Source organism: Terrapene carolina, unplaced genomic scaffold (assembly GCF_002925995.2).
Source record: "Terrapene carolina triunguis isolate 2854851 unplaced genomic scaffold, T_m_triunguis-2.0 Scaffold130, whole genome shotgun sequence".
Classification (NCBI taxonomy): Eukaryota; Metazoa; Chordata; order Testudines; family Emydidae; genus Terrapene; species Terrapene triunguis.
The window spans coordinates 27426751-27452796 of record NW_020664481.1 but is presented as its reverse complement, the minus strand read 5'-3'; the positions used below and the strand labels follow the sequence as shown (position 1 = coordinate 27452796).

General features: G+C 38.5%; 1 protein-coding gene across 1 annotated transcript in view; it reads left to right on the top strand.

Moving 5' to 3' along the window:
• Positions 1–26046, top strand: part of FTO (FTO alpha-ketoglutarate dependent dioxygenase) — a 270679-nt gene that overhangs the window by 28634 nt on the left and 215999 nt on the right. The window contains exons 5-7 of the mRNA XM_029911787.1: positions 13066–13145; positions 15306–15449; positions 23120–23239. Coding sequence (XP_029767647.1) covers positions 13066–13145; positions 15306–15449; positions 23120–23239 — 344 coding nt within the window. The remainder of the gene's footprint in view (positions 1–13065; positions 13146–15305; positions 15450–23119; positions 23240–26046) is intronic.

Sequence of the window (26046 nt, the reverse complement as noted above, 5' to 3'; positions counted from 1 at the left end):
TCAAGGGGTGTCTAATATGAAACGTGTTAGGTGCATGTAATAAATCCACAGCACGTGGAGGTGAGCGAAGAGCCCCAGCTGCTGTGGTCGAGAGCATGCTTAACTAGGGTTGTCATGGTCTTACTATTAAATTGGAATCTTTCCCCTAAACTTAGAGTTAGACACGACCAGATTTGCAAATAGATTTACAATTTTCACTAATTTTCCTACCATGACTTCAAAACGTACTTAACAAAAATACACTCTGGACTTTTTCAAAGGGGGAAGATTTACTTTTCCACAGCTGTTTCCCATAGATCAAATGTTGCTTGAAGGTTAGGGGTTTAAAGCAGCTTGAAGATGAACTTGATGGTGTCTTTTTTTTCCTGAACAAATTATAGTTCAAGGAGCATCAAAAATTATTTTCATTAACCAGAATTTAGGCACACACGTTGCGGGGGTGGGCTGTGGTTGGAGATATTCCTTTAATGGAAACATTTCCACATGTATGTAGTGGCTCATTAAACTATTTTGAGCCAGTTAATCTGCCTGTACTTCCATATATTAACTTGAACCTTTTTTGCTCTTTAGCATCTTGAATATGTTTTTTTTTACTTTGTTTGCTCTCTTGACTCCATGTTTGATCTAAATTCTTTTTTCCCATAATTATTAAGACTGTTAGCCCCAGAAATGTATTTGTTGTTATGAAACTTTGATCATATAGTTTGGCAAATCCCTGACACATTGTTCAGTTCCATCTTTTAATCCATTCTGTGTTTTCTGTACACACACTTTTTTGGTTTAAATACTGCAAATATTCCCTGATTAGGGCCAGTTATTATATTCCACTTTTTTCTCCATGAAGGTGATGAAAGGAGTAGAAGATGGTTCTTTGGCCTATAATTTCTTGGGGGGAGGAAACTGAACTTGTGTGGGGTCATTCCCTTAACATTGCTGCAACAGCCCCACAGTATGCTACCTGTATGTTTGTATTGCTACTATTGAAATGCAGGGATGAAGCTGTGTGTGAAGGGGTAGACCAGGGGTCTCAAACTCAATTTACCTTAGGGCCAGTGCCAGTCCTCAAATCCTCCCAGCGGGCCAATAATGTCACTGAAGATGGTGTTCAGAAAAGAAAACTTTTATATTGTATTTTTAATTTTGAATTTCTTAGAAATAATAAAACTGTCATACGACTTTATACAATTCTTCGCCTGCCGGAGAATTTTTAGTGTTTGCCAGACACCTGGCAACGCTTCAGTTCTGTCACTTCATTGATGTTTGGCCTCAGTGACTGAGCAGTTGAAACCTTCAGGATTGCAGCAAGGTTGTTGTATCACCCAGGCAAGGTATTAACAAACTTGAACAGAACTTTATTTACAGTGGAAATCTCTTTACCAAGCTGTAACTGCACACTCTGTAACTCTCTCTCAGCCTCCTCAACTCCTCCCCCCTCCTTCCTGTTTCCTGTCCTTTCAGACTCCCAACAGCCAGTGCTCCCAGTTCTAATAATCACATGCAGCATCTAAACACCACATTCCCTTCTCTCTTAAGAAACTTTCCAAATTAAAATAAACATTGTTGTTCCAACCCCAGGAACAAATATCAAACAAGACACTATACTGTTGGCAGGAATATTACACTGAAAACACTGTAGCTACTACATAACATAGTCTTTAGTCCAGGCAGGTGGTCGTCTGAGTCTGACAGGCCGTCTCTCAAGCCCCGGTTCCAGTGCAATGTCTTGTTGTGTTGGTTCTACTGTGAAGTCATCCAGTGCAGACTGGGTGTTGGCATAATCTCCTCTTGGTGCATAGGCAGGTGCAAGATAAGAAGCATTCCATATCCACCCATCAGAAAGTCGATAAGTGTAAGGGCCCTTCTTCTCTATGATTTTAAGAGGAGCTGTGAATTTATGGTCCCCTTTGCGTAAGATTCCAGGTTTTCGTATTCTAACACAGGAACCACACTCAAACTTTGGTTCCTTAGCACCCCGCCATTTGTCTGTGAAAGCCTTAGACTTTGCTTGGTTCTGTTCAACTGTCTTTCTCACATCATCCTTGTTTGGGACATCAGGTCGTGCCTTTAACAATCCAGCAATGTTCAGTTTAGTATTCAGCTGTTTCCCATGCAGTAACTCTGTGGGTGATCTTTGCATTGTGGCATGTCGTGTAGCCCGGTATGCTTGCAAAAAATCAATAGTGAAGGGTATCCACAGTCGCCCTTCCAGTTTAGCTGTTTGCAAACTCTCTTTCAAAATTCTGTTAAACCGTTCGATTTCTCCATTGGCTTGAGGGTCATATAGGGATGACCTCCTGTGTAAAATGTTCCTCTCTGCTAGAAAAGTTTCAAACTCCAGGGAAGTAAATTGACTACCATTATCTGAAATCAGTTCTTTGCGGTTACCTTCCCGGCTAAAAACTGAAGAGAGAAACTTAATTACTGTAGCAGAAGAAATTTGCGATGTAAACGCTACCTCAGGCCATTTGCTGAAATAGTCTATTAAAGTGATGGCATAACGACAGTCAATTGGAGCAGTATCAAAGGGTCCTACAATGTCAATCACCACTTTTTCCCATGCAGATTCAGGAAGAGGAACAGGCTGTAATGGAGGGTTACATGTCACTGCTGTCTTATCATGCATTTGGCAAGTGACACAGGATTTTATGAGTGCTTCAGTTTGAGAGTCCATCCCTGGCCACCAATACAGATCCCGTAGTCGTTGTTTGGTTCTGACAATTCCTTGATGAGTATCATGTGCCAGGTGTATGAGTTTTGACTGTAATTCTTCTGGCACAAGTAGCCGGTGTGTACCTCTTAGCACACAGCCATCGAGCAAAGAAAGTTCATCCCGAACTCTAAAATAAGGCAGCAAAACTGGGTCAAGGTTTTTAGGGTTACTGGGCCATCTCTTTGTCAGAAATTCCCATAGTTTTTGTTGAATTGGACATGCTGAACAAGCAGCTTGAAATTGTTCTCTTGTAACTGCAGTAAGAGTGCTTGTAATAAGGGCAACTACTACATCCTCATCCTCTGGTGGACCATCTGGTGAAGGCAAAGGCAGGCGAGAAAGGCAATCAGCTACCACATTTTCGTTTCCAGGCTTATATTCCAGTTCATAATTGAAAGAGAGTAGTCTTGCAGACCATCTAGCAATACGATATCTTGCTCTTCCCAGTCCTTTCATGGTGAGCAACGTCGTCAAAGGGCTGTGGTCTGTGCGCAACTTGAACGTGCGGCCCCACAGGTAAGTTCTCCATTTTTCAGTAGCCCAGACACAAGCAAGTGCTTCTTTTTCAGCTGTAGAATATTTTCTCTCAGCATTACTTAGTGTCCTTGAAGCAAACGCAACAGTCCTCTCAGTGTTGTCTTCATGAAGTTGTGTGAGGACAGCCCCAAGTCCATAATCAGAAGCATCAGTAGTTACAATTGTGGGCAATGCGGGACTGAATAGTGCAAGTACTGGACTATGTACAATCAAGTCTTTCACCCTTTCGAAACTAGCTTGTGCATCCATTGTCCACACTAAGGTTGAACTTCTCCGTAGTAATTCTCGTAACGGTTCAATGACAGAAGCATAATTGGGAATTAATTTTTGCATACCAGGAGGTAAGACCCAAGAAGGAACGTAAGGTTTGCAAATCTGTTGGAGGAGGAGCATTTGAAATTGTCAGAATATGATCTGGATCAGGTTTTAGTCCAGCCTGTGAAATTGTATGCCCCAGAAAGGAGAGCTCAGTTTGTCTGAATTTGCATTTGGACCTATTGAGCTTGAGGCCTGCTTTGTTGATGCAGTTTAGTACAGACTGCAGGTTATTGTCATGCTCCTCAGTAGTATTTCCAAACACAATAATATCATCCAAATAGCACTGAACTCCATGTTGATTCTTCAGAATCAATGACATCATTTTTTGGAAGGCACTTGGGGCTGATGCGAGACCATATGGAACACGTTTAAAACGAAATAGTCCCTCATGTGTAATAAATGCTGTGAGGTCTCTGCTATCTTCATGCAACATAACCTGGTGGTATGCGCTCTGCAAATCAAGAGTAGAAAACATCTTTGCTCCATGGAGTTCTGCAAATACTACTTCTATGTGAGGAAGAGGATGGCTGTCAATCACAATAGCTTTATTTGGCTCCCTTAAGTCCACACAAAGGCGAATGTCTCCACCCTTCTTCTGCGTCACTACTATAGGTGAAACCCATTCCGAGGAGTTAATCTCTTCAATAATGTCCTTTTGAACAAGTTTTCTAAGTTCCTCTGAAACAGCTTCCCTGACTGAAAATGGTAAGCGCCGTAAATTCTGTCGTACAGGCATCACATTATTCCGCATTTTAACTTTATGCAGAAACCCATAAGCACAGCCGAGTTTCTCCTCAGCGTGGAGTTGGGTCCCAGCTGAAACTGGTGTGTGTACCGCAAGTGTGCTTTGCTGAGGAAGATCAATTCGTCCATTAACTACCCTGAGATTTAAAACAGCTAATAAATCTCTGCCAAGGATAGCAGTGCCTTTGTGGACAATGTAGAACTCCGCAGTTACACAGCAATCACCAAAAGTAACTATTGCTGGCAGGCAGCCATGTACTGGAATATGGCTTTTCAAATAGCACACCAAGTGAAGTTTGGGTTCAGTAAGAGGCACATCTTTAAAGTAACGCAAATAGATGGAATCAGGTAGTATAGTGCTGCTGAGCCAGTGTCCAACATTAGCTGAATAGAGTGTGATTTGCCTGAGGGTATGGCAGAAACATTTACAGTGCACTTTATCTGTTCTGGAATATGTGCAGTAGTGATTTTGTCCACACTCAGCACAGTAACATCTGGTATTGTAACTGCATGCACCTGTTGATTGAACTGGCTACTGCGACATACTTTAGCAAAATGCCCAATCTTTTTGCAATGATTGCACTGAGCTACTTTTGCTGGACATCCTGTGTAGCTTGCAAGATGATGTGGGGATCCACAGCATGCTTTTACTGTATTTTGCATTTGCTGATTCAGTGGCTTTTCATTAGTTTTCCTTTTGCAATTGTTTGTCTGCAGTGATAGTGAACTTTTCTGCAAAGGAGTCACAGCCTGGACTGGGCCTCCTGTACCCTTGCTCATTATTTTGGCTTCAGCTGTAGCTGACTCAGTCTGAGTAGCAATGGTTATTGCTTTTTCTAGTGTAAGTTGTGGTTCTAGAAGTAAGCGTTCTCTTACGCGAAGCATGATTGTTTTCTCAATAAGCTGGTCTCTAATCATCTCATCTGCCATATTCCCAAAGTCACAAGTTACAATCAGACTCCTCAGGGAAGCAATATACTTCATTATAGTCTCCCCTGGTTTCTGCTCACGCTGGCGAAATCTGTAGCGATTAGCTACTACATTCACTTTTGGCACAAAAAAGTTCTTTAATGCAGTGAGTGCAGTGTCCTATTTATCATCTGCAAGGGGAAACGTGTAAAATATACGCTGCCCTTCTGCTCCAAGGCAGTGGATGAGCAGAGCACGCTTTCTTACTTCAGAAATCTCTGTAGCACTGATTGCAAGCAGATAAGTCTCAAACATATGGATCCAGACAGTAGCAATTGGAGGCTCACCTGGGTTTTGCAGAAAGGTGCAGGTGGGTTCAGAGGCAGAAGATCCATCCTCGTCGCCAAAATGTTGTATCACCCAGGCAAGGTATTAACAAACTTGAACAGAACTTTATTTACAGTGGAAACCTCTTTACCAAGCTGTAACTGCACACTCTGTAACTCTCACTCAGCCTCCTCAACTCCTCCCCCCTCCTTCCTGTTTCCTGTCCTTTCAGACTCCCAACAGCCAGTGCTCCCAGTTCTAATAATCACATGCAGCATCTAAACACCACAAAGGTGTGCATCAGATAGTTGTGTTCGGTATTTTGACTTGTTTATATTCATTGTGGAAAAAAGTGATGCTGCCTCCATGGCTAACTCTGCCCGGCAACTAATAATACTGTCTCCATGGCTGACTCTGCCTGGCGACTAGTGATGGTTTCTCTGTCCCTCTCCCCCAGCCAATGGGAGCTGTGGGGGGTGGCACCTGCAGCAGACATTGCTGGCAGTGTGTCTGCCTGCGTCTCTCCTTCGCAGGCCGCAGTGGGGAGGTTCTTGGGCTGCAGCTGGCCCGTGGGCCGGGACTTTGAGACCCCTGGGGTAGACCTATGGAGAATTGCTTCCTGTAATATTACCTCATCCATCCAAACTTGTGGATTGTGTAAGATAATGCTGATAGAATCAAGTTTGTGAATTGTAACTAGTTTTGCAAGTCCAGATTGTGATATGCACAACACACAGCACTGCAAAAGGGTCGTTCATCCCTATTGGTGCATGCATCAGATGATTTTTTGGGGAAAAAGGCTTGTGTATCTTATTTTTAGAAACTATCTTTTGCGTAGCTCATTATAATGGGATACCAGTCATCAAAAAACGTCCTTAGTTTCAGTCGCATGACTAAATCCAAATGGAACCAGAAAGATGGCAGAATCGTGATTAATCATTGTAGCTCCATTGTGTCTGTATACGTATTTACACTAAAATGATCACAAGAATAAGTACCCATCTTTATTTTTTATATATATATTTTGTTTAGGAAGATAAATAGCCCAATTCCATTTCATGTTTGTATTGTTAGATATATTTGCATTTAGAATATTGAAAATTATGCTGCGCTTTGAATTAGAGGCATCATACATGGCAATATTGATGATAAAAAGACAATTATCTGAAGAGGTTCAATAGAAACAATAAGCAGAGAGGAAAGGCAAAAAATTGATTGTTGTCGTTAGTATTGCAAGCCATTACATTGCTCTTCCCAGGAATCATTGTACATACTAATAATCAAGAGCTCAGCTCTGCAGCCCTTCTCATTAGAGTAATCCTTATTTGTACAAGTAAGTCTCACTGAACTCAGTAGGAGCCGTGATCACAGGATCGGGCAAACAGTTATGTCTTCTTTCCTTCCTGTATTTGGTTTATTTTGACAGTCTGTAGCAGTAGCATGTGGAATTACAACCATCAGTTCCCTGTGTCTGCATTGGTTTGTCACCATGTTGATGCCACAGTTCAATTTATTCACACACTCATCCATCCACTTCTCTGACAAAAGCTATACATGTACAGATCTAATGCCGTAGCACAGAGATAATCAAATCATGATTGTAATAAAAAACAAGCAAACAAAATAAAAAACAACATAAACATACCATTTATCTTTAGGCAGCCCAAAAAAGTGGAAAATATAGTTAAGCCAGACATGTTCCATGGAAGTAAAGATCACCATATAAAATATAGTAGTAACACTGAATGGTTAACCTCAAGAACTCTGTTTCAAATTCATTCTCATGTAATAGCCAAGAACGTCAGAAATAGAAAAAAAAAATGTTTTTCTCTTTGAGTCCATTTTGGTGTAATCTTGTGCCATCTTTTTACCTATCTTTTCTAGGAACCTTTCAACTGACTGTAAATCCCTCAAAAGATGTAATTTTCTAAGATCTATAACTTTCAATTTGAGAGGGGAAAGATTGCTGTCACCTATTTTTGAAGAAAGAATTATTTAATAGTAATTCATGGTCACCTTTGTGTCTGAGTATATAATTTTTAGGTCTGGAAACTTACAAAGACATTATAATTGGCAGAGCTGGCAGAGACACTTCTAGGTAAGGTTGCCTAACACTTTCTATTAGAGGACCTGGTTTTCGTTGTGTGTAACATTGACAAACTTTAACTATTTGGTTGAAATTTTCCATGTTCAGCATCTGCCTCAGGCTGAATTTCTTTTTGAAAGCAAAAACAGTTCAGCCACTTTAGAGAATGAGGCCAGGGGAATTATTTTCTTTTGCCAATGTTAAAAAAATTCTTCACTGTTTTCTTGATAAGCTCTAGCTTCTCAGTGCTTGGGAGGACTTGACATTTGGCAGGGCTCTTGCACTGTGGTCAGAGAAGTGCCTTTTGCTGTCCCCTTGAAAATCTGCTCAAATTTGGCTGAGTAATAAACATTTGAAAATTGTCATCTCCACATCTTTAGCCAGAGGAGTGTTAGAGTTTGGCTGCTAAATTCTCTGAACTTTTTGTCTGTATTGAACATGCTCCATCCCAGGGTTGCAGGGACTGAGCAGGACCTTTCTTGAAATTTTTCTTCTGTGTTCTGATTGTTCCCTCTGCTGGTGCCTACTAAGCAGTGTGGAGGAGAAGGAGGAAGCAGATTGACTCAAAATGAAGAGGAGTGAGGAGTGGATAGGGGCTGGGGTGGGGTATGGTTGGGCAGAGGAGCAGAGGAAGATAGAGTTAGGCTGTGGGGAAATAAGAGCAGAAGAGGACACGGGTTAGGCTGTAGTGTGGGAAAGGGACAGGCTGGGGTAGTAGTCTCAGGGGGACATGCTGGGGGCAAAGTCAGAAGGAGGAAGGCTAGTGGGGATAGAGGCAGAAGGTTCTGTAATTAGTAGCACATACTCCCATTCAGAACCTGTAATAGAGTCTAGGGTACCTAAGTCCCAACATTCCTCTGCAGTCCAGGAAACACTCGCAGGACCCACTTGCACAATATGTGTCAGTGACTGGCCCACACAGGGGATATCATGACACTTTTGCTGCTCCAAGTTACTCTGATAGCTCAAGCGACAGAGGTCTGTACTAAAAGCAATTCAGTTCTGCAGCGAATCCTTGCTCCTTCTAGTTCTGTATTATAATTGTGGTGTGCTGTTGTGTGTATTGCCCTCTGAGGTATTTGTATCAGGTGATTCTGTATCATCTTCTATTTAAAAAAATATTTTTGGCAATAGGAAGACCTGCTTAAACTTGCTCTTCTGCTGTTTCCAAACTTCATCTGTGAAGTAAAACATCTTTGTATACCATCCATCCGACACCACCCAAGATTATAAAGACTGCAAGTTGATAACGTTTGTTTTCCAAGGTGGATTTGACCACCTGTACCCAGTTATGCATGTGATTAATTTCTTCTAATAAATCATGCATTGAAGTACCAGAAACAGAAGTCCTCTAATGGGACTTCGTTCCAAAATGGCAGACGATTTGTTGGAAATGGGCAGGAAGAAAGTTGAGGAAATAGGAAATCAATACACCTTGATCTAACCCCCCCGCCCCCTCAAGTTGTGTTATGTATATCGATGAAATTATCTTCCCTTCTTTTTTATAGTACTCCATACAAAATCGGAAGTTATCTCTCCCTACACTGAGCAACACTAGATTCCTTGGTTTGTTCTCTTAAGTGTACGGCCTTTTGCAATGTTGGGCAGTTGATTTAGGCATTTCAGTTTTTATCATACACAAGCAGTATTTTTAGGCTCCAATTCAAGGAAACTCAGGATAGTTAAGCATATGTTGAAGTTAAGTGTGTGCTTCAGATCTTTCATGAATTGTCATCTTAATTTTGGTATAGTTTAGAGATTCTAGAACACTACAAACTTGAGTAATGCTTGATCAAGTTTTAGAGATAAGGTTACAACTATAGAAACTGGCAGTAGTCCATTGAAAAAGGATTTCCCAGCTTCTGCAGACATTGGCACTTTAGAAAGGGTATACCGGCCATATCATGCAGTAGTACCTGTGCCATTAGTTCTATTTGCTAATATGTGATGAAAAAGGCAATTGACAAAAGAATGCTATCAACTTAAAGAGCATCCTTATCTCTGAAAATTGTTTATCATGTCCATTGTCTTCCATATATATGTAAAAAGTTTGTGTGTGTAGTGCTTGTGTTTAGCTCATTGTTGGGATTCAGTTGATGGCGATTAAGATTAAAATTGAAAGCGTCCCTTTGAAAAAAATTCACTTTGCATAGTTATTATACTGTTTATATACTTTATTGACTAATGCTCTGAAATTGCAAAGGGATCTGCATGCATGGACCTTACTCCTGTTGGAGTCCCACTGAAATTGTGCTCCATGCTGACCCTTAATCCAACACAAATTCAGTGGGACTTCTAAAGTAGTAAAAGTCTATGCAAGCAGATCTTTCTGCAGGACTGATAACCTATTTCCCCCCCCCCCCCCCGCCGCCATATGGTGTATAATGTTTTTAAAGTTGAGCGGGATGCCTTGGTTTGGGTTTGCAAATCTCATCAGAGAATTTAATTTTGCAAAAACTAAAAACTGGTGGTGTATCCATATGTATTGTATTTTATCTGAACCATCAGTATGCAAGGAAGCTAAAGTGGGCGTGGCAGGGTTGGCCAGGTTTTAGTCTACCTCTAATACTGATAAAATAATTTGTACGCAATGTTGTTAGTTAGAAGTGACTGCCGCCAAATGGGCAATGTCTCTTTTAACAAGCAATTTTTTTTCTTTCAAATTGTAGGGAAAAAAAATCTTTGGAGTAATCTTTTAAGGCCTAGAACGTATTTTTCAATATCCTTTGAGACATATGATCCATGAAGCTTCAACCATTTTTATACAATTACAGTTTTAGATGAATTATAAACTCTTAAATTAAAATTACAGGGTTCTTTCTAAAAGTCATAAAGGATTAGAGACAGTTGGAAGCAATTTCAAGAAGAGACAGCCCCACAATGAAAGGGTTGCCAAGGGTTTGAATGAAGGTGCAAATCAAAATGTATTACTTATAATGGTGTGTTTGCTACACAGACTGTACCAAATTAATTGGTACTGAATGGAACAAAAGTACTTAAGCAATCTGCTTTTTGTGATCATTCTTCATAGAGATGACTGTGATACTTAGTGTTACAAAATCCAGATTTGCTATGTTTTTGTTTTCAAGATTTGGCTTGATACCCTTTAACTCTCATATGTCTGTACAGCAGTGATTTCTCTCTTTGTTTTAAAAAGTATTGAAATGAAGTTTGATGCAGGCATCACACTGGCAGATACTGTGCAAGCTTCCCCACATAACCTTACCAGTGCAGCTCAGTCCTGATCTGTAAGACTCCTCCTATTCCAGCCCTAAGCCTCTCACGATCAGAAATTTACATTTGTACCAAATTGTTTCTCTCTTCACTCAAGTGGTAGCAAAAGGAACAGAATCATAATATTGCTTTCTCTTTGTGGACCTCAGTGGCCATGGTTTGCAGTAGAAAGACAGCTGTGAATTCCTAGGTGGCCACAGGTTTAATGTATAAGTGACTAATTATAATATGGTTCTGCAATAGTCATAATGGATTATTTCTTAAATATATTTATTGGTGATACCTAGATGGTTTGGCATTATTCTGCAGTGGAGAAATGTTCAAATACTAGCAAGTGATATAAGTTTTCCTAAACCTGATGGGGATATGTGAGCATTTTTCTCTTTATCTAGTTTGTTGAATGCACTGGACAAACATCCCTTCTTGGGATCTGTTTTCATGTTTCATACAGCAACAGAAATGGTAAAGGATGAAAACATCCACCTGCATTTTTCTCCTAATATCTATAATGCTAGATGCCGCATTGTTGTGCATGAATTCTTACAGCTGCCTATAAAATCCATTGAAAGAAGAGAACTCATTCTTGCAAGTGGAATAAATCCAATAAATCTTATCAGAGTGTGCATGCCAATTTGAGAATTTCAGACTTATTACAAAATATAGTAAAGATTTCAGATCATATTTGTTTTCATTAATAGAGAGAATAGCATATTAAACTTCACAGGTAGTAAACTACACTAGGGTATTCAGTTTAACAAAGTGTGGTTATGGTCAGAAAAAGTAACTATGACTTAATTTTTTTTAAAGTGACTTGGGATTTTGGGTTCCTCAGTTTTGTTGGGTATGCAAACTGTGACATCTTTAAAGGGCTTAATAAAATTTCTGACACTTGAACATCAAAGCCAACTTGATTTAGAACATTTTTAAGAGTTCTAAATTATTGCTGCTTCTGAGTGCAGTAGCAAAAATGTTATTACCAGAGCTGCTCGGAAATTTTCCATCTGAATGTTTTTCTACTGGAAAATTCTGATTTGTCAAAATTGAAACATCCTGTGGATCATTCTGTGGGATCATGATGACTTCAGTGAATTTCTGATCAAACTTTGCCTACCAGGGGATACCTGCCTGCTTGCCTACCAGCTCAACCCACCAGGTGGGCTGTTTGGGAACCTGGGCTTCCAGGTTTCCAGCTTCCTGCCTCCTCACCAGCCCAGGCTTCTAGGATTCCCAGCTCCACAGCAGCCTTGAAGTTGGGGCTTCGAGGGTTCCTGAGCTGCCTGCTTCCTACTTGTTGGATTGCTGGGGCTCCAGGCAGCTCAGAAAGTCTTGGATAAGCTTAGAAAAGATCAAAATGGAAATTTGATCTTTTTTAAACAAATTTTTGGAATTCCTGTTCCATGGTAGATTTTGAAGTTTCTTTTCTTTTTGGTTACATTTCCGAACAGGTTTATTCAAGGGGGTGGGGGGGAATTTTGAGAAGAGAAATTTTGGAATTTCCCACAGAATGGGAATTCCAGTTCCAGACAGCTCTAGTTCTTACTGATAGTGCATCAGCCAGAAAGAACACAACTTGTTTATCAGTCCCTGGATTCATGTTACAGAACTGTCTTTTATGAGAGGAGGGAAGGAATTCTCCTTTTACTTGTAAACTGAGCAAATGTGAGAGATAATTGGGACATTTTCAGGCACTGAGAGACTACAAACACAGAACCTCACTCTGCCATTTTTACAGTGTAAACTTTCCGAAGTATAGTTACACTTCAAATTGTATTCCAAAATCTTGCTAAACTTCTTCATGATTATGAATGTAAACATGAAGTGCAATGAAAATAAGGAAAAGGGAGCTCAGTTTAAAGGAAACACTTTAAAAGAATTCAATTTTGTTTATTTTTGTCTGTTCATTTGGGGAGAGAGTGTGGTTCAGTGGATAGGGCAGACAGCAGATTTTCAATTCATCTCTCTGCCTCTGTTTCTCCATTTGTTAAAAACAGGATATTTACCTTCTGTTAAGCACTCGAGCTCTACAAATGAAAAACGTATAAAACTTTATAAGAGCTAAAAAGATATAAAAGAGGAAAGTCCTTGTATTGTGTTCAAAATACTTGCCTTATAGTGTCTGTTATTCATATTTGGTAGGAATAAATGTTGTATTTAGTATATTTTTCTCCATAGACTGAAACTGATTATGATCTGTCCTCAGATGATCTCAATATGACACATCAGCATTGTGTTCTGGCTGGTTTTCAGCCGCGTTTCAGCTCTACCCACAGAGTGGCAGAGGTGAGTAAGAAAGAGGATTTGCTTTTTGGTCATTCGCACTATTAGTAGTGGCTGACAAAATGAACTTAGGATCACACAGTCTTGTTTTAAACTATGATTAGTGGTTTTACTGGTGACTCCAACTTTTTGTGGGAGATGTATGTTCTATGCTTTTCGCTTACTGTTGGAAGAACTCTTATTGATTTTTATGGGAGAAGGGCAATTTCTTTGTCTATGAGCCATTTATGCCTAACCTCACATAGAGTTTCTCTATTACACTGCAGTACCACAGTTTATTAAAGAAATGCAAAAACATGTAATCACATTTTTATAAAAAATGTTTTCAGTTTTTTTTTGTTTTTGTTTTTTTTTGTTTTTTTTTTTTTTGCCATACTCCATTTAAGAGGCATACTGTTGATGGGAAGGGATATGAGGTCTAAACTTACTGCACACCAGCAATCCCAACAGCCCTAGGCTGCCACTTCAAGTCAGGGCAATGTGGAACAGCCATGAGGCTGGATTCTCCGGCTTCCTCTAGAACTGCAGGTGGAAGCAGAAAAGTGCACAAAGCTCTTGCATTTCTCAGGTAGTCTGAGGATTCAGCCCAGTGCTTCCAAGATTGCTGATGTGTGCTGTTTATTAGATTTATTTCTTCTTTCAATACTCTTGACTATTGATCATAATTGCATTAATCATAAAGAAAATAGAGGTATTTGTCCTTCGTACTGTGATTATTTTTTTGCTTGTTTTCATAGTTATTTTTCTCTGTACAGCAACCAAAAGGAAAAAGCAAATAATAGTTTTTTTAAAAACATCACACGAGATTACACTTTAAAATAATTCTTTCAAAGGTAACTAATCACATTTTACTGTTTGTCTTATCAAGTCAAAATGCATTACTGTTGAAGTATCTCTGTGTGTGTTGTATTTCAACGGGAATGTATTTAATTTTGTTTTCACTATTATTTGCTTTTCCCTTTGGCTGTTGTGTAGAGAAAACAATGAGGGCAACAAGGAAATAAATAAATAAATAAATAAATCAGAAAAGAAAGCATTGTAACATTAAAATTATATCACAGTATTTTTCCAAATTAGATTAAGGATTTGATGGTATAAGGACACATCTGTCTAACTTCTGCCATGTAGGAACATATTTTTCAAAACAAACACAGATTCTGGTGACTACAGCTGAGCTTTGGAATAAACCTAATATAATGTTCATTGTACTGTATGCATGAAGCATATGGTTCTTTATTTTTCTTCCGCAAAAAAGATGAACTCTCTAACCTTGTGCTCCCAACACTCTGTTATTCTGATATTAAAATACACACTTATGTCCACAGTTTGAAAAGCTTCCACTTTAAAAGCTTATGTTTTGTTTTTATAAACCTTTCTGACCTCACATTGTATAGTATGGAAATTCTAATACAAAGAATTATGATACTGGGAGTCCTTACTCAAGGTTTTTCCTAGGGAGTTAGCTAATGTTATAAATATTTAACTGAAAATAATTATAAGGTAGACCTATCTTTTTATTTTGTGTCGGAAAGATATTTATATGTTTCTTTCAGCACTGAAGGAAGTTATATTCCTAAAAACAAAGTAAAGGCAGAACAATTAATCTTTGCAACTGTATTATAGGCGTTACACTTAGGAGTACATTCTACTTTCATGCTGTATGAGAAACTACCCTTCCACATCATTGTGAGTCCTATGCAGGGCAAAATGTGACCAACTGTTAGATGCTCTAGAATACTAATCTGCAGGGAGGAAAAAAGAAAGAAAAAAGAATTTTCAGCCATGCTTTTGAATCTCTAAGATTTCAAATGTGTTTCACAGTGTTTTGGGGTCCCCCCCCCTTCCCCAAATGTGTAGGGTATTTTTTAATAGTCTATTATATCTTTGATGAGTTAGTTTTGTAAATGTTAACTTTTTTGTATCAATGCAAATAATTTTAAATAGCAATACAAACAATCTGGCATGTATTAAATGTTATAAGCTTTCTTATTTTGCTTTAAAACATAATAAAATTAAATCACAGAAATGCAGTCCCTTTTTCTCTCATTTTATTATTTTGATTATTTCAGTGGCTTGCACTGAATCTTATTTTCTATTTGCCTTAAACAGTATTACTTCCAAAGGATCTGTAAACTGATCAATTTTTTTATTGTTCTCTTACAGTGCTCAACAGGAACACTGGAATATATTTTTGGACAGTGTGAGGTTGCACTTCAGAATTTACAGGTTGATTCTGATTCAGCGGCTTTATCTTTGAAATCACTGGAAGTCCAAGTTGTAAAGGAAGTGGAAGGAATCCATAACGAGGTGAGGGGAAGGTTTTCACAGTACATTAAGCCTGATTCTTTGTGGGTGGTGCAGTCAATAGGCTTCAGGGTGTTCAAAAACTCACAAGACATGGCCCCATGTAAGTATCTCAAATTTGGATGGCATTGACTCTTGCATTTGGGTGTGTTGGTTGGGATTAATGCAAAGTCACAAGGGGGAGGACTCCATTTTTCTAATTGAAGGAGCAGCTATAGCAAGAACATTGGTTACATTATGACAAATTTGATTAATTTCTCCCCTGCTGTTCTACTCTGGCAAAAAGTAAGAGGGTAAAGAAATTAAAGGAAAGGGGCAAGTGAAACCCTTACAAACCTCTTGAGTTGTTCCTCTACTACTAAAATAGTAGCCAATCATGTTCAAAACAGATGTAGGACAGGATGATGACACAGAGTCTGCTTTAATGCCTGTAATTAGGAAAATACTGTAGAAATCAAGTTCCTGAAAATAAGATCAAGGCCCTGATCCTGTACTGAGGACCATGCAGTGAACCAATATGCCCTCAAGGAATCCCACTGAATGTACCTCTGTTTTCAGTACAGAAATGGTCCTTAGCAAGCAAATACATTTAACAGACCAAGGTGTTCATCAAGTTAGACAGAAAGTATTAGTGTAGTGTTCAGAAAGATTTGGGAAATTGGTAACTTTATCTGAGCTATAAAATTACATGGTATCCTGGACAATGCTGATTTGCTAATTCTCAGTGTCAGAGGAAAGAGTTGCAGTGTGACACAATCATTAAGATCTTGCAGAGGGTTTGGTAAATTTGCTTACATTCTTTTTGTGATGGTGCCAGTGGTGTTTCCAGAGAGGCTCAATTGAATTTTCTTTAAATTTTAACTTAAATAAAAAGAGAGAGCCACGGAAAATGTAGAGTCAACAACACTTTCTAGGGTATTTAAAAACAACAGATTTGACTTGTTTTTTGTTATCCTGATAGCTATATCTTTAGATACAACTTGTGTTGACCTTTATTGATTAACAAAGCATAAATGGTGAGCACTATATGTCAAAGGAGTAACACTGACTAATTAGTATACTAATTAGTACTAATTTTTTTTGACCAATTCTCTGATTTCAGTGGTGCTTTCCAGCACAGTTATAATCATAAATTCCAAAGAGTTATTTTGGATTTCCACTAGTATAAGTTTGAGCAGTATTTGACCTACGGGGACATGTATAGAGTATAATTTTCACTTAGAGTATAGGGATGCATTTATAGCTCTAAATATTTTTTTTAATTCATAAGGTACAATATATTTATTCAGGAAGAAGACAAACTTTTACAACTTCCATAAAACTTTGAGGGTCAGTTTCTTGGCTGCACTGTGTTTACTTTTGGTGCAGCTGAGGAGAGTAGGGTGGGGAAAGCTCTGCTCCCATGATTTTGGTTGAAATGGCTGCCAGTATAATTTAAATCAGCCTAGTATTTGCAATACTTTACGAAATATTAATCAGGCTTAGTTCATAAGACTGTAGGCATATATCAGTTTGTACAACTAGGGCCACATTCACAGCTGGTGTAAATCAGCATAGCCCCATTGACTTCAAAAGAGCTAAGTGATTTACACCATGGGAGGAGTAGACCCCAAGTGTTTGCAGTAACCTGAATAATTTTGCCATGTGACATACAGTGGTGTTTCCTGTTATACATATGGGATATACTATCCCAGAAATCACTGGTCAGGCTATATATATTGTACACTCTGACTGAATAGAGACATTGGATCTATATTCCATATGAAAAGAGAATCACTCATCCACACTCTTTTGATTTTTCAAGGTCATCTCTTCTTTTGAGGGATTAATTCCATATGTCAAAGTGCTATGTCAGATATTGTTCTTTTTTTACCACACAAGTAGGCAAGTTTTCTGTGGTTTACATTGTGGTAGACATACGTTCCTTTGCTGTGTATCACTATTAACTGGAACCATAAATGTCTGTGAGGCTAATACAGGTCTTTCATTCTTTTCTTTCGGGGGGAAAAAAAGCCACATGCCTTTTTAATACAAGTTATATGATAAAGTTCTGTAGTTTCATGGTCTAATACAACTAGTAGGTTCAAACTCTGTACATTATTTATAGAAAAATTGCACAATAATTTCCACACAAAGAGCCAAATCCTGGATGTAGTGAAGAATATGCCAGATCTGCCATTGACTTTGGGATCAGGATTTGGCTACAACTCTTAACACCCTCTCCCCTGCAATTTTCCTCTTTTCAGTTAAAAAAAAAATGTTGAGAAACTTATAGTGCTGGCTAAAGCAAAACACCATATGGGTGAACATGCGTGGGGATCCCAAACAACTCTACCATTGTGTCTCTGTTCTGATGTGCAACTTACTTCCTATTCTAGATCTATGCCTCGCCAGAAAAGTTGTAACTTTTGTATACGCTGCAGAGACAGCCTTGAAAACGATGGTACTTCTTCCAACTCACAATAGCTGGTTGCCATGTTTTACTTTTAAGTATTGCCACAAATGCAGTTCTTTAGAAACGTTATCCCAGATAGTGATTGCTAGATGCTATGACTTTTTCTGAAACTGTCACTTTGCCTTGATGGCATCTCCGAAATAGGCAACCGAAGAATCATGAATGGTTTGCTGAAAGGCTAGAAATGACTGATTATAAACTCCACAGTTGAACATTGGTTCACACTCACAGCTGTTCCTTCTTTGCATCTCTGGTGGATGGCCAGGTAAAAGTTAGATTTCTTTGGTCATAACCTTGGTGTCGTGGCCTCTGTCTTTAAAACAGAGATTGCATTTGAGTTATTACTGACCACATAATCGCTGTTGCTTTGTTCACACAGTCATTTCACTCCAAGCACGTAGCTCATTGTAAATAATGGCACTCTCAATAGTGTCCGCCTGCTGATTGTCAAGGTAGTCAGTCTTGAAATGCTGTAACTACAAAACAAATACTTTAGTGGCAGCGTATCCATGAGCGAAGTATAGTAGGATGAACAGAAGTAATTATCTGTATGGTTGTGAGGTACAGTAGCTTAACATCAATGCACACAGTGTTACGGATTGAATTAAATTAATCACCTGATTGCTTAAAGGGATGTTTCATCAGTAGTAATTTATATTGGAGTAAATCTAGCAAAGCTGACTGAGTGCTCAGCTGTTGACGGTGCTGAACCATTCTTGGCTTCCAAAGGGTGTTTTTATCTGTGTGGGTCTGGAATGGAGCTGTAAGAAAGTTGGGAGAACCCATAGATAAGCAGACACCTTTAAAAAAAAAAAAACCCCAACAAAACAAAACATTGCCAAGCAGGTGATTTAAATGCTCATGGATATAAATAATAAATATAAAATATTTGCAGAACAAACCAACTCCTTCCTATGCTTTGCATTTCAAGCACTGGGCTCATGTGTTCTGGAGTGAGATGAAGTTTACTAGTAGGATGTTGGCTGTGTGATGGTTAGGATCAGGCCCTATAACTTCACAATAGGTGAATGTTAGTGAATACTTAGGCTTGCAGAGACTAGGGCATTGACTTCAGTTGGTTTTGGATCAGGACTTCGATTACCAAGGTTTGAAGGTATAGTTTCATGGTCTGCTGTTCCTCTAGTCTGGCAACAGTCACTTCCTTGCATACATCAAATCCTTCCTTATGGCAAAAGTAGATTGAGTTTATTTCTGAATATAGCGTGATGTAGAAAAAGCTAAATTGAAAGAGGTTTGTGTTGTTAAACTCTTAGGTCAACTGCTTAGAAGAGTGGTGATGTACACAGCAAAAGTAAGGTTAATGTGTGTTTTACCACATCAGTGTGAAATGACAGCACAGTTGGTGGCTGGCTGGTACAAAAGAGAGGAAATATAGATCACCTACATAGGTCGCATTTAATAACCAATACCTTTAAATAATTGACTGAGGACCACAGGCTCACAAAATGTCAAATGATGCTGTTGGCCTTTTACTGCCGAGTATTGACTATAAACCTAAAAATTAGCCTTTAATCATTGTTTAAAGGACAACTTGAGGATGAGCTGATGTTAGACATAACAAGCCTGATTCCAGTCTTACTTAACACTGGTGTAAATCAGCAGTGAAAACAGAGTGAGATTAAAATCGGGCCCAAAGTTTTTTTTTATTTTATTTTTAATCATTTTTAAATGTTCATTCTTGCCATTCAGTTTAGTTTTGGTATAAGGAAGTCTCCAATGTAAAATTGCATCAGAGAAACTGTAGTCAAAGACGAGGCACAACTGTTAACCTGATATTCAAATCTGGTATGTGAATATTCACTGACCTCAGCTACTTTGGGTGTCTAGCTGTTTGGTGATTGTACTATGATTTCCATCTGTTGGAATTGCTGCATTTATCTGTCTTATTTCGTTTTATTCTAGGGCCTTAAGTGTTGAATCTAATGATTTATATAACAGACCTTTTGTTTTTATACGGAGTTCGTCCTCCTTACCTTTTAAAAAACCTTCCAATGTTTGATTTTTTTCTTTTCTTCCTCGCATCCTCCTAGTCATAGAAAGTGTGGGAAGTAGGAAGGCAGGTGTGAATGCCTCATTAACCCCTAGTTGATCCAAGAAAAGATGTTGTTAAAGAGTTGGTTTGTTTTAATGAAAGAAAGAAGGGGAGAGTATAACTCTGAATATAACTTCTAAGAACATTGGGAAAGTATTTAACACATGCTCATCTCAGGGTATGTCTATAATAGGGTGACCAGATCTCCCGATTTTATAGGGACAGTCCCGATTTTGTGGGCTTTTTCTTATATAGGCACCTATTACCCCCCATTCCCTATCCCGATTTTTCACTATCTGGTCACCCTAGTCTATAACATGATATGAAGATAGCTACCATGCATTAATTTAAAAAAAAAGTGTACTTATCTTTCAGAGGATCTCAAAAGGTTTGTTACAAAAATAAGTAGCAGCATCCCCCTTTTACAGATGAGTAAACAGATGGTGACATCATGGCCACAGAGAGGTTCCTTTGCAGAGTCAGGAGTCACCTGACTTTCAGTTCTTGCTGTAGCCACCAAATAACTGCCTGCCTGCACTACTTCATGAAGATCAGCTTGAAGACTAATGTAGTGGATAAAACTTTGATTGACCTTTCATCTTTATTTAACTCCGTATAGATGCTAAGTTGAGACACTAGGTAAAATGAATTTGGACCTCAGTTTGAGATCTTTGGTGAACAGTAGTCCATATCATTAAACAAGCACATATGTCACAATTTGGCATGGTTGGCATGCTCCCCCCCCTAGAGGGACCAACTAATCCTGCACAAAATTAACTAGCCTACCACTAAACTTTACCTCTAAAACCTAGAGAATAATACAGCTCTTCTAGGTCACAAGTGACTAAGCAGTGTGGCTGTAGTTGCAGCACTCATGCTGTGCTAGTAAATGGTGCTGCCACCGTTTCCATTACTGCCTGTCAGTTAAGCCCAGGATGTATTTAAAATGTGACCAGGGTGCCAAAGATTTAAATTAGATTTAATTTACATAGATCAAGAGGACAAATCAGTATAATTAGTCAAAATTCAGATTGACTGAATTCACATTCCTGTCATAATGGGTCATGTTGTCACACTGATTTTTTTTTTTTTTTAAAGCAGAATTCTTTATTGATTAATGACCCAGTATGGTTTATTTCCTGAAACGTTGTGGTTGCCAGACTTTATAGGGTATTGCCTTTTTAATGGAGGAAGCCAACAAAAAAATTACCATTGGGCCTTATTTTCAGCAGTGCTGAGCACTCAGAATTCCAGTTAAAGTCAGTGCAAGATGCTAGTTCTTAACACACCTGAAAATCAGTCCCAGACAGGCCTGGCAAAATGCATCTCGACACTTCATACCTGGATAATGCTTTAAGAGCAATAAACTTTACTTGAACTTTATTAGGAAGGGTATATGCTGTTAAACCTGAGTACTAAGAAAAGCTGAATGACACTTTCAAAACATTTAAGATTTACCTCAAGTAATGTCTTCTAATCCTGTTGACATGTTTTACCAATGGGGTTGTTTTAATATTGTATGTACAGCTTCTTTGCTTAAACTGCTTTTATTGAAATCAGTTACACATATCAAACAAACAGTTAGTTAGTGTCGACTAAAACAACTTTCAGTCTTTTGTAGCTGTTCTGTTGGTTAAAAGGTGTTCTCAGGTGAGGGCTTTAAGCCATTTTCATTATTGTTTCACCTTCACAGGTTGCCTTTGTTTGCCTCATCAGAGTTCGAAGGGGTAAACAAAAGAATTCTTTGTGGTAAAGGTGAAGATTAAAGCAGTTTTGAGCCTCTGTGTGAAACATAACTACCATAACAAAGATAAATACAAAAATCTAAGAGACCAGAACTGTAAATCACTAATAAAAAAAATCAACAAAAAGAACAACAAATGAAAAACAGAGACTGGGGGGTGGCTATTAAGATGAATGGAATGACTATGCTTGAACAATAATCAGTGTGTTATACAGTCTTAGAGATGTTTTATGACTATAGTACTGAATGATGTGCAAGTATGGTATTAAAAACAACCCACACAGGTTATCTGTTGTATGTTACGTGCCTAGTGCTCCTGGGCTTAAAGGGGTGTGCAGCACATAACTATTTTTTAAACTTAGCTTTCTTGTCATTTTAGCTTCTTGAGGTGTGTCAGATCCTTCAGTGTCTCAGATCATTGCCTCCATGAGGTGCCTCAGCATAAACTCTGTTGGTGACATCCCATCTCCCACAGTACTCTGCTGCAGCATAGAACTAGCCCTTTAAAGAAGTCAGGAAAATATATTTTACTACAGTACATGGAGGTGTGCTGTATGACTTCAAAAGTAGTTTAGTTTATTTTCTGAAGAATATAAAATAATCCTAAAAAATGAAAAGATTGTTGCATACCTTGTAATCTAGGACAATATTCTCTTATGTGAGCCTTTCAAGGCTGTCTGCATGCTGAAGTGCAGTGCTGTGGTAGTTGAGGCGTCAGTAGCATAATGTCTGCTGCTACATCACTCTGAAAAACTCCCAGAATCTGTGACTTCAGGTGGCCTGGAATTAAGCAGAGCGCACCCTTTTTTGCTTTTGCAGTGTGCGTCTCTCTGCACAGCTAGAGTAAGAAATGTTTGTTTTATGTGAATAAAGAATTGATGGAGGCAGCACAAAGAATTGTTTTGGGGCCCCCAAGCAGTAAATGATAGATCTGATGGGTCAGAGGAATTGGTATTGGGAAATAGATCATTTCATCTCTAGGTCTCCCGTCCAGATCCTCTTTGGCCAAAATTTATCATCTGGTGGTAGTTTGGCGACCTATTTGAAATTATCTTATAGTATCAGTACTGTTGTCTCCATCATAAAAACCACCTCCACAACTGGCACTAGTACATGCACTTCTTGAAAATTTTATCAGATTGGCCAATATTTATGGGGACTGAACTATTTCCCCTCCCATAGTGGTAGTTTAGTAAGCCAAGGGTTGAGGCATGTTTGCCTCAATTGACATGAAAAAGAAAATTAAAAATAGCTTGGATTTCTGTGTGTAAAGTTGCCTTTGGAAACTACTTATTATTGGAGAAACTCTCAATGCCCCCATCTTATAAGTAGCAGCACAGATGTGAATAGATTCATATGTTTTTCCAAGTAATGAGCACAGATTATTTATGCCTCCTTACATATCATTCATCTCTTTGCAGGTCGAATTTGAGTGGCTTAGGCAGTTTTGGTTTCAGGGCAAACGCTATAGGAAATGCACTGATTGGTGGCTTGAACCAATGGCTAAATTGGAAGAATTTTGGAAAAAGATGGAGTTTATGGTAAGTACTAGCAAATAGCCTAAAGCTCTTAAGAACCTAATTCTGCTGATGCATTGCATGCATAACCCATTGTAACTGCGTGGTAGAATCAGGTTTTAAATTTTCAATATTTGTGTGCTCTCTATAATGCCAGTGCTTCCTTCCAATCCTACAGCAAAGCAGGAGAGGGAATAAAATAGCAAAACAAAATGAACAAAACCAAAAAACAACAGGACATGTTGCTTAGTGTCCATTTTGACTACTGTAAAGTATGATGTCAAAGTACTGGGTTATTACTTAATAACAATTTGTCTTCACAGGAAATTTTCAGCGCTATCCCCATATAGCACCAAGGTAGCTAGCTCTACTGGTCTGCAGGTAAAAACATCTGTATGCAGTTTCACCAGTGCTTGTGCTAGACCAAGACTAGAGAAGAATGCTAGTGAATGCAAGGCTAAATAGTGTCTTGAGCAATGTAGTTGAGTGGCTAAGATCACTATGTCCTTTGAAAATATATCGCTGCCCTTGTCTACACTGGGGATTTGCATTGGTGGCCAGCCATTGATGTAGCTAGACCTGTGCAATCCATGATGTCTTACTGCCAAACTGCTAGAAGACTCTGTTTGTACCGGCATAGCTTACTGTATTTTCAAATATTGCCTGTCTACAAGAAGTTTTTGCACTGGTGACTGGCTGTAGATGGCTGTAACTGGCACAGCTTACCATAGTTTCAAGTATTGCCCGTCTACAAGAAGTTTTTGCACTGGTGACTGGCTGTAGCTGGCTGTAACTAGGGCCAGGTCTATGCATGGAAGGATTTGCCAGTAAGATATATTATACTGGTAAAGAGCTCCTAGTGTGGACACAGCTTATACCAGCAAAACTGTCCTTTTCCTGGTATAGTTCTTCTAGTGCCCTGAGTGAAATAAGCTACACCAGCAAAAATGCAGTTTTACTGGCATAACTGTGTTTACACTAGGGACTTTTGCCAGCACACCAATGGCGATCAGGTATCACACTTCATTACAGTACACACCTGACTGACATAGCTATGTTGGCAAAACTTTGTAGTGTAGACCTGACCTTGGACAAATCCCCACTGTAGACAAGGAGCCTGAGTATCTGCTTTGAGTAGTTGTTAGGTTTCCGTGGCATTGTATTTGGACCTGATCCTGAGAGTTGCAGAGTACTGACAACTCATCAATGGTATTTACAGTATTTACACAGATCAGGCCTCATGTGTAGCTTTCAATTTGAGGAAAGTTTCTTCATTCACCAACAATAGCAGATAACAGTTCACACTATACCATGAACAGAAAAATGTTTTTGCCTACTGGAGCTCAAGTTCTACATCCTGAGCTTTTTCTGCAGCAACTGGTATCCCAAACACTCAAAACATTACAGAAAACCAGAATGTAGATCCGCAAAAATAACAGGAGTACTTGTGGCACCTTAGAGACTAACAAATTTATTAGAGCATAAGCTTTCGTGGGCTACAACCCACTTCTTCGATGTTTGTGCTCCTACCAGCTGCAGAAAGAAATCAGAGAGCCCTGGATTTTACCAGTGAAGAAAGAAGTGATTTGTAACTTTTATTTTTTTCAATGCATTTGTCTCTCTTTTTTTAAATCCATGCACTCCCATTCTGCTGATGTTTTTGGATCTCAAATGACTTATCATTTTTAAAAAAGCCTTTCAGTTTATTTTTCCTTGAAATAACTATCTATTTTCTTATAACACAAAGACTTAGTGAGGCAGATGCAAGATTGTTTGATTGTTATTTTATAACCATTGTGTGTTGGAAACATGGAAAAACAGCACACACAGAAATTCTCAAGGGCTAGGTTTTCTGCAATTGGTGTGACATTACCATGTGTCTCTAATTAGAAACATGGTGGCGTCAGTGTATCTCCTTTCAACAGGCCTCAGGATGATATTTATCAGCAAACTGAAGGCTTAGGCCAAGACAGAAGCTGCTTCTAATTTAAATTTTAAAAATTGCTTTAATGTTTTATGATTAATCACAATTAATTTCAGCTATTGAGGGAGACAGTAGAGAATTTTAATTGAGAATGTCTGTTGTTTTGATGAGTCTTTAAGTAAATTTAGTGCTTACTGTATTTGGGACCCAGAAGCAGCCTTTTTCAGTTCTGTTCTTTCTCTTTATACCTGCAGCATGTACCACAGTCTTTTAAAAACTGACAGTAGGGGGCATTGTTGAGCTGCAGTTTTAATGTAACAACAATACTGGGCTTGAGAAAGTACATAGAAATGTAGCATTAACTGTCAAGAATTATCCCTGTTGCTTCAAGTTAGCTGTAATCTCTAAGATTCCATAACACAGGAAATCAATTGTGGGTTAACAAATTCAACAGCAATTTAACATAAAAAGTGCAGTGTTTTCGTGCACATTTGGATTCTATCGAAATAAGTTAAATCAAAACAACATTTCTGGAGGTACCTGCCAGTCTACAGTCAATATATTTCTGTAAATTATAATCATTTTAGCTGAATGATTATAAAAAAATCATTTTAGAGTATAATTTAGAAAAAAATCTAAATTCTGAATGTCTTGCTACTGTTAATTTTGTCTGTACAGAAGCACTATTGAGGTTTCCTTCTAAAAGGAAATACTTTAATAAGCAGTGCATTTTTCTTTACCTCTGGATGAGCCATAAAACTCTTATCATGCATTTTTACATGTATGTATCTAGAATTTTACAAAAGCAGGTCTTCGTCTCTTTGTTTTTGTTTTCTGTTTTCCTGTTTAAAGATGATTTTTAAAAAAAATATTTTTTCCAAAACTACTTCTAATTCTGCTAGCTGTA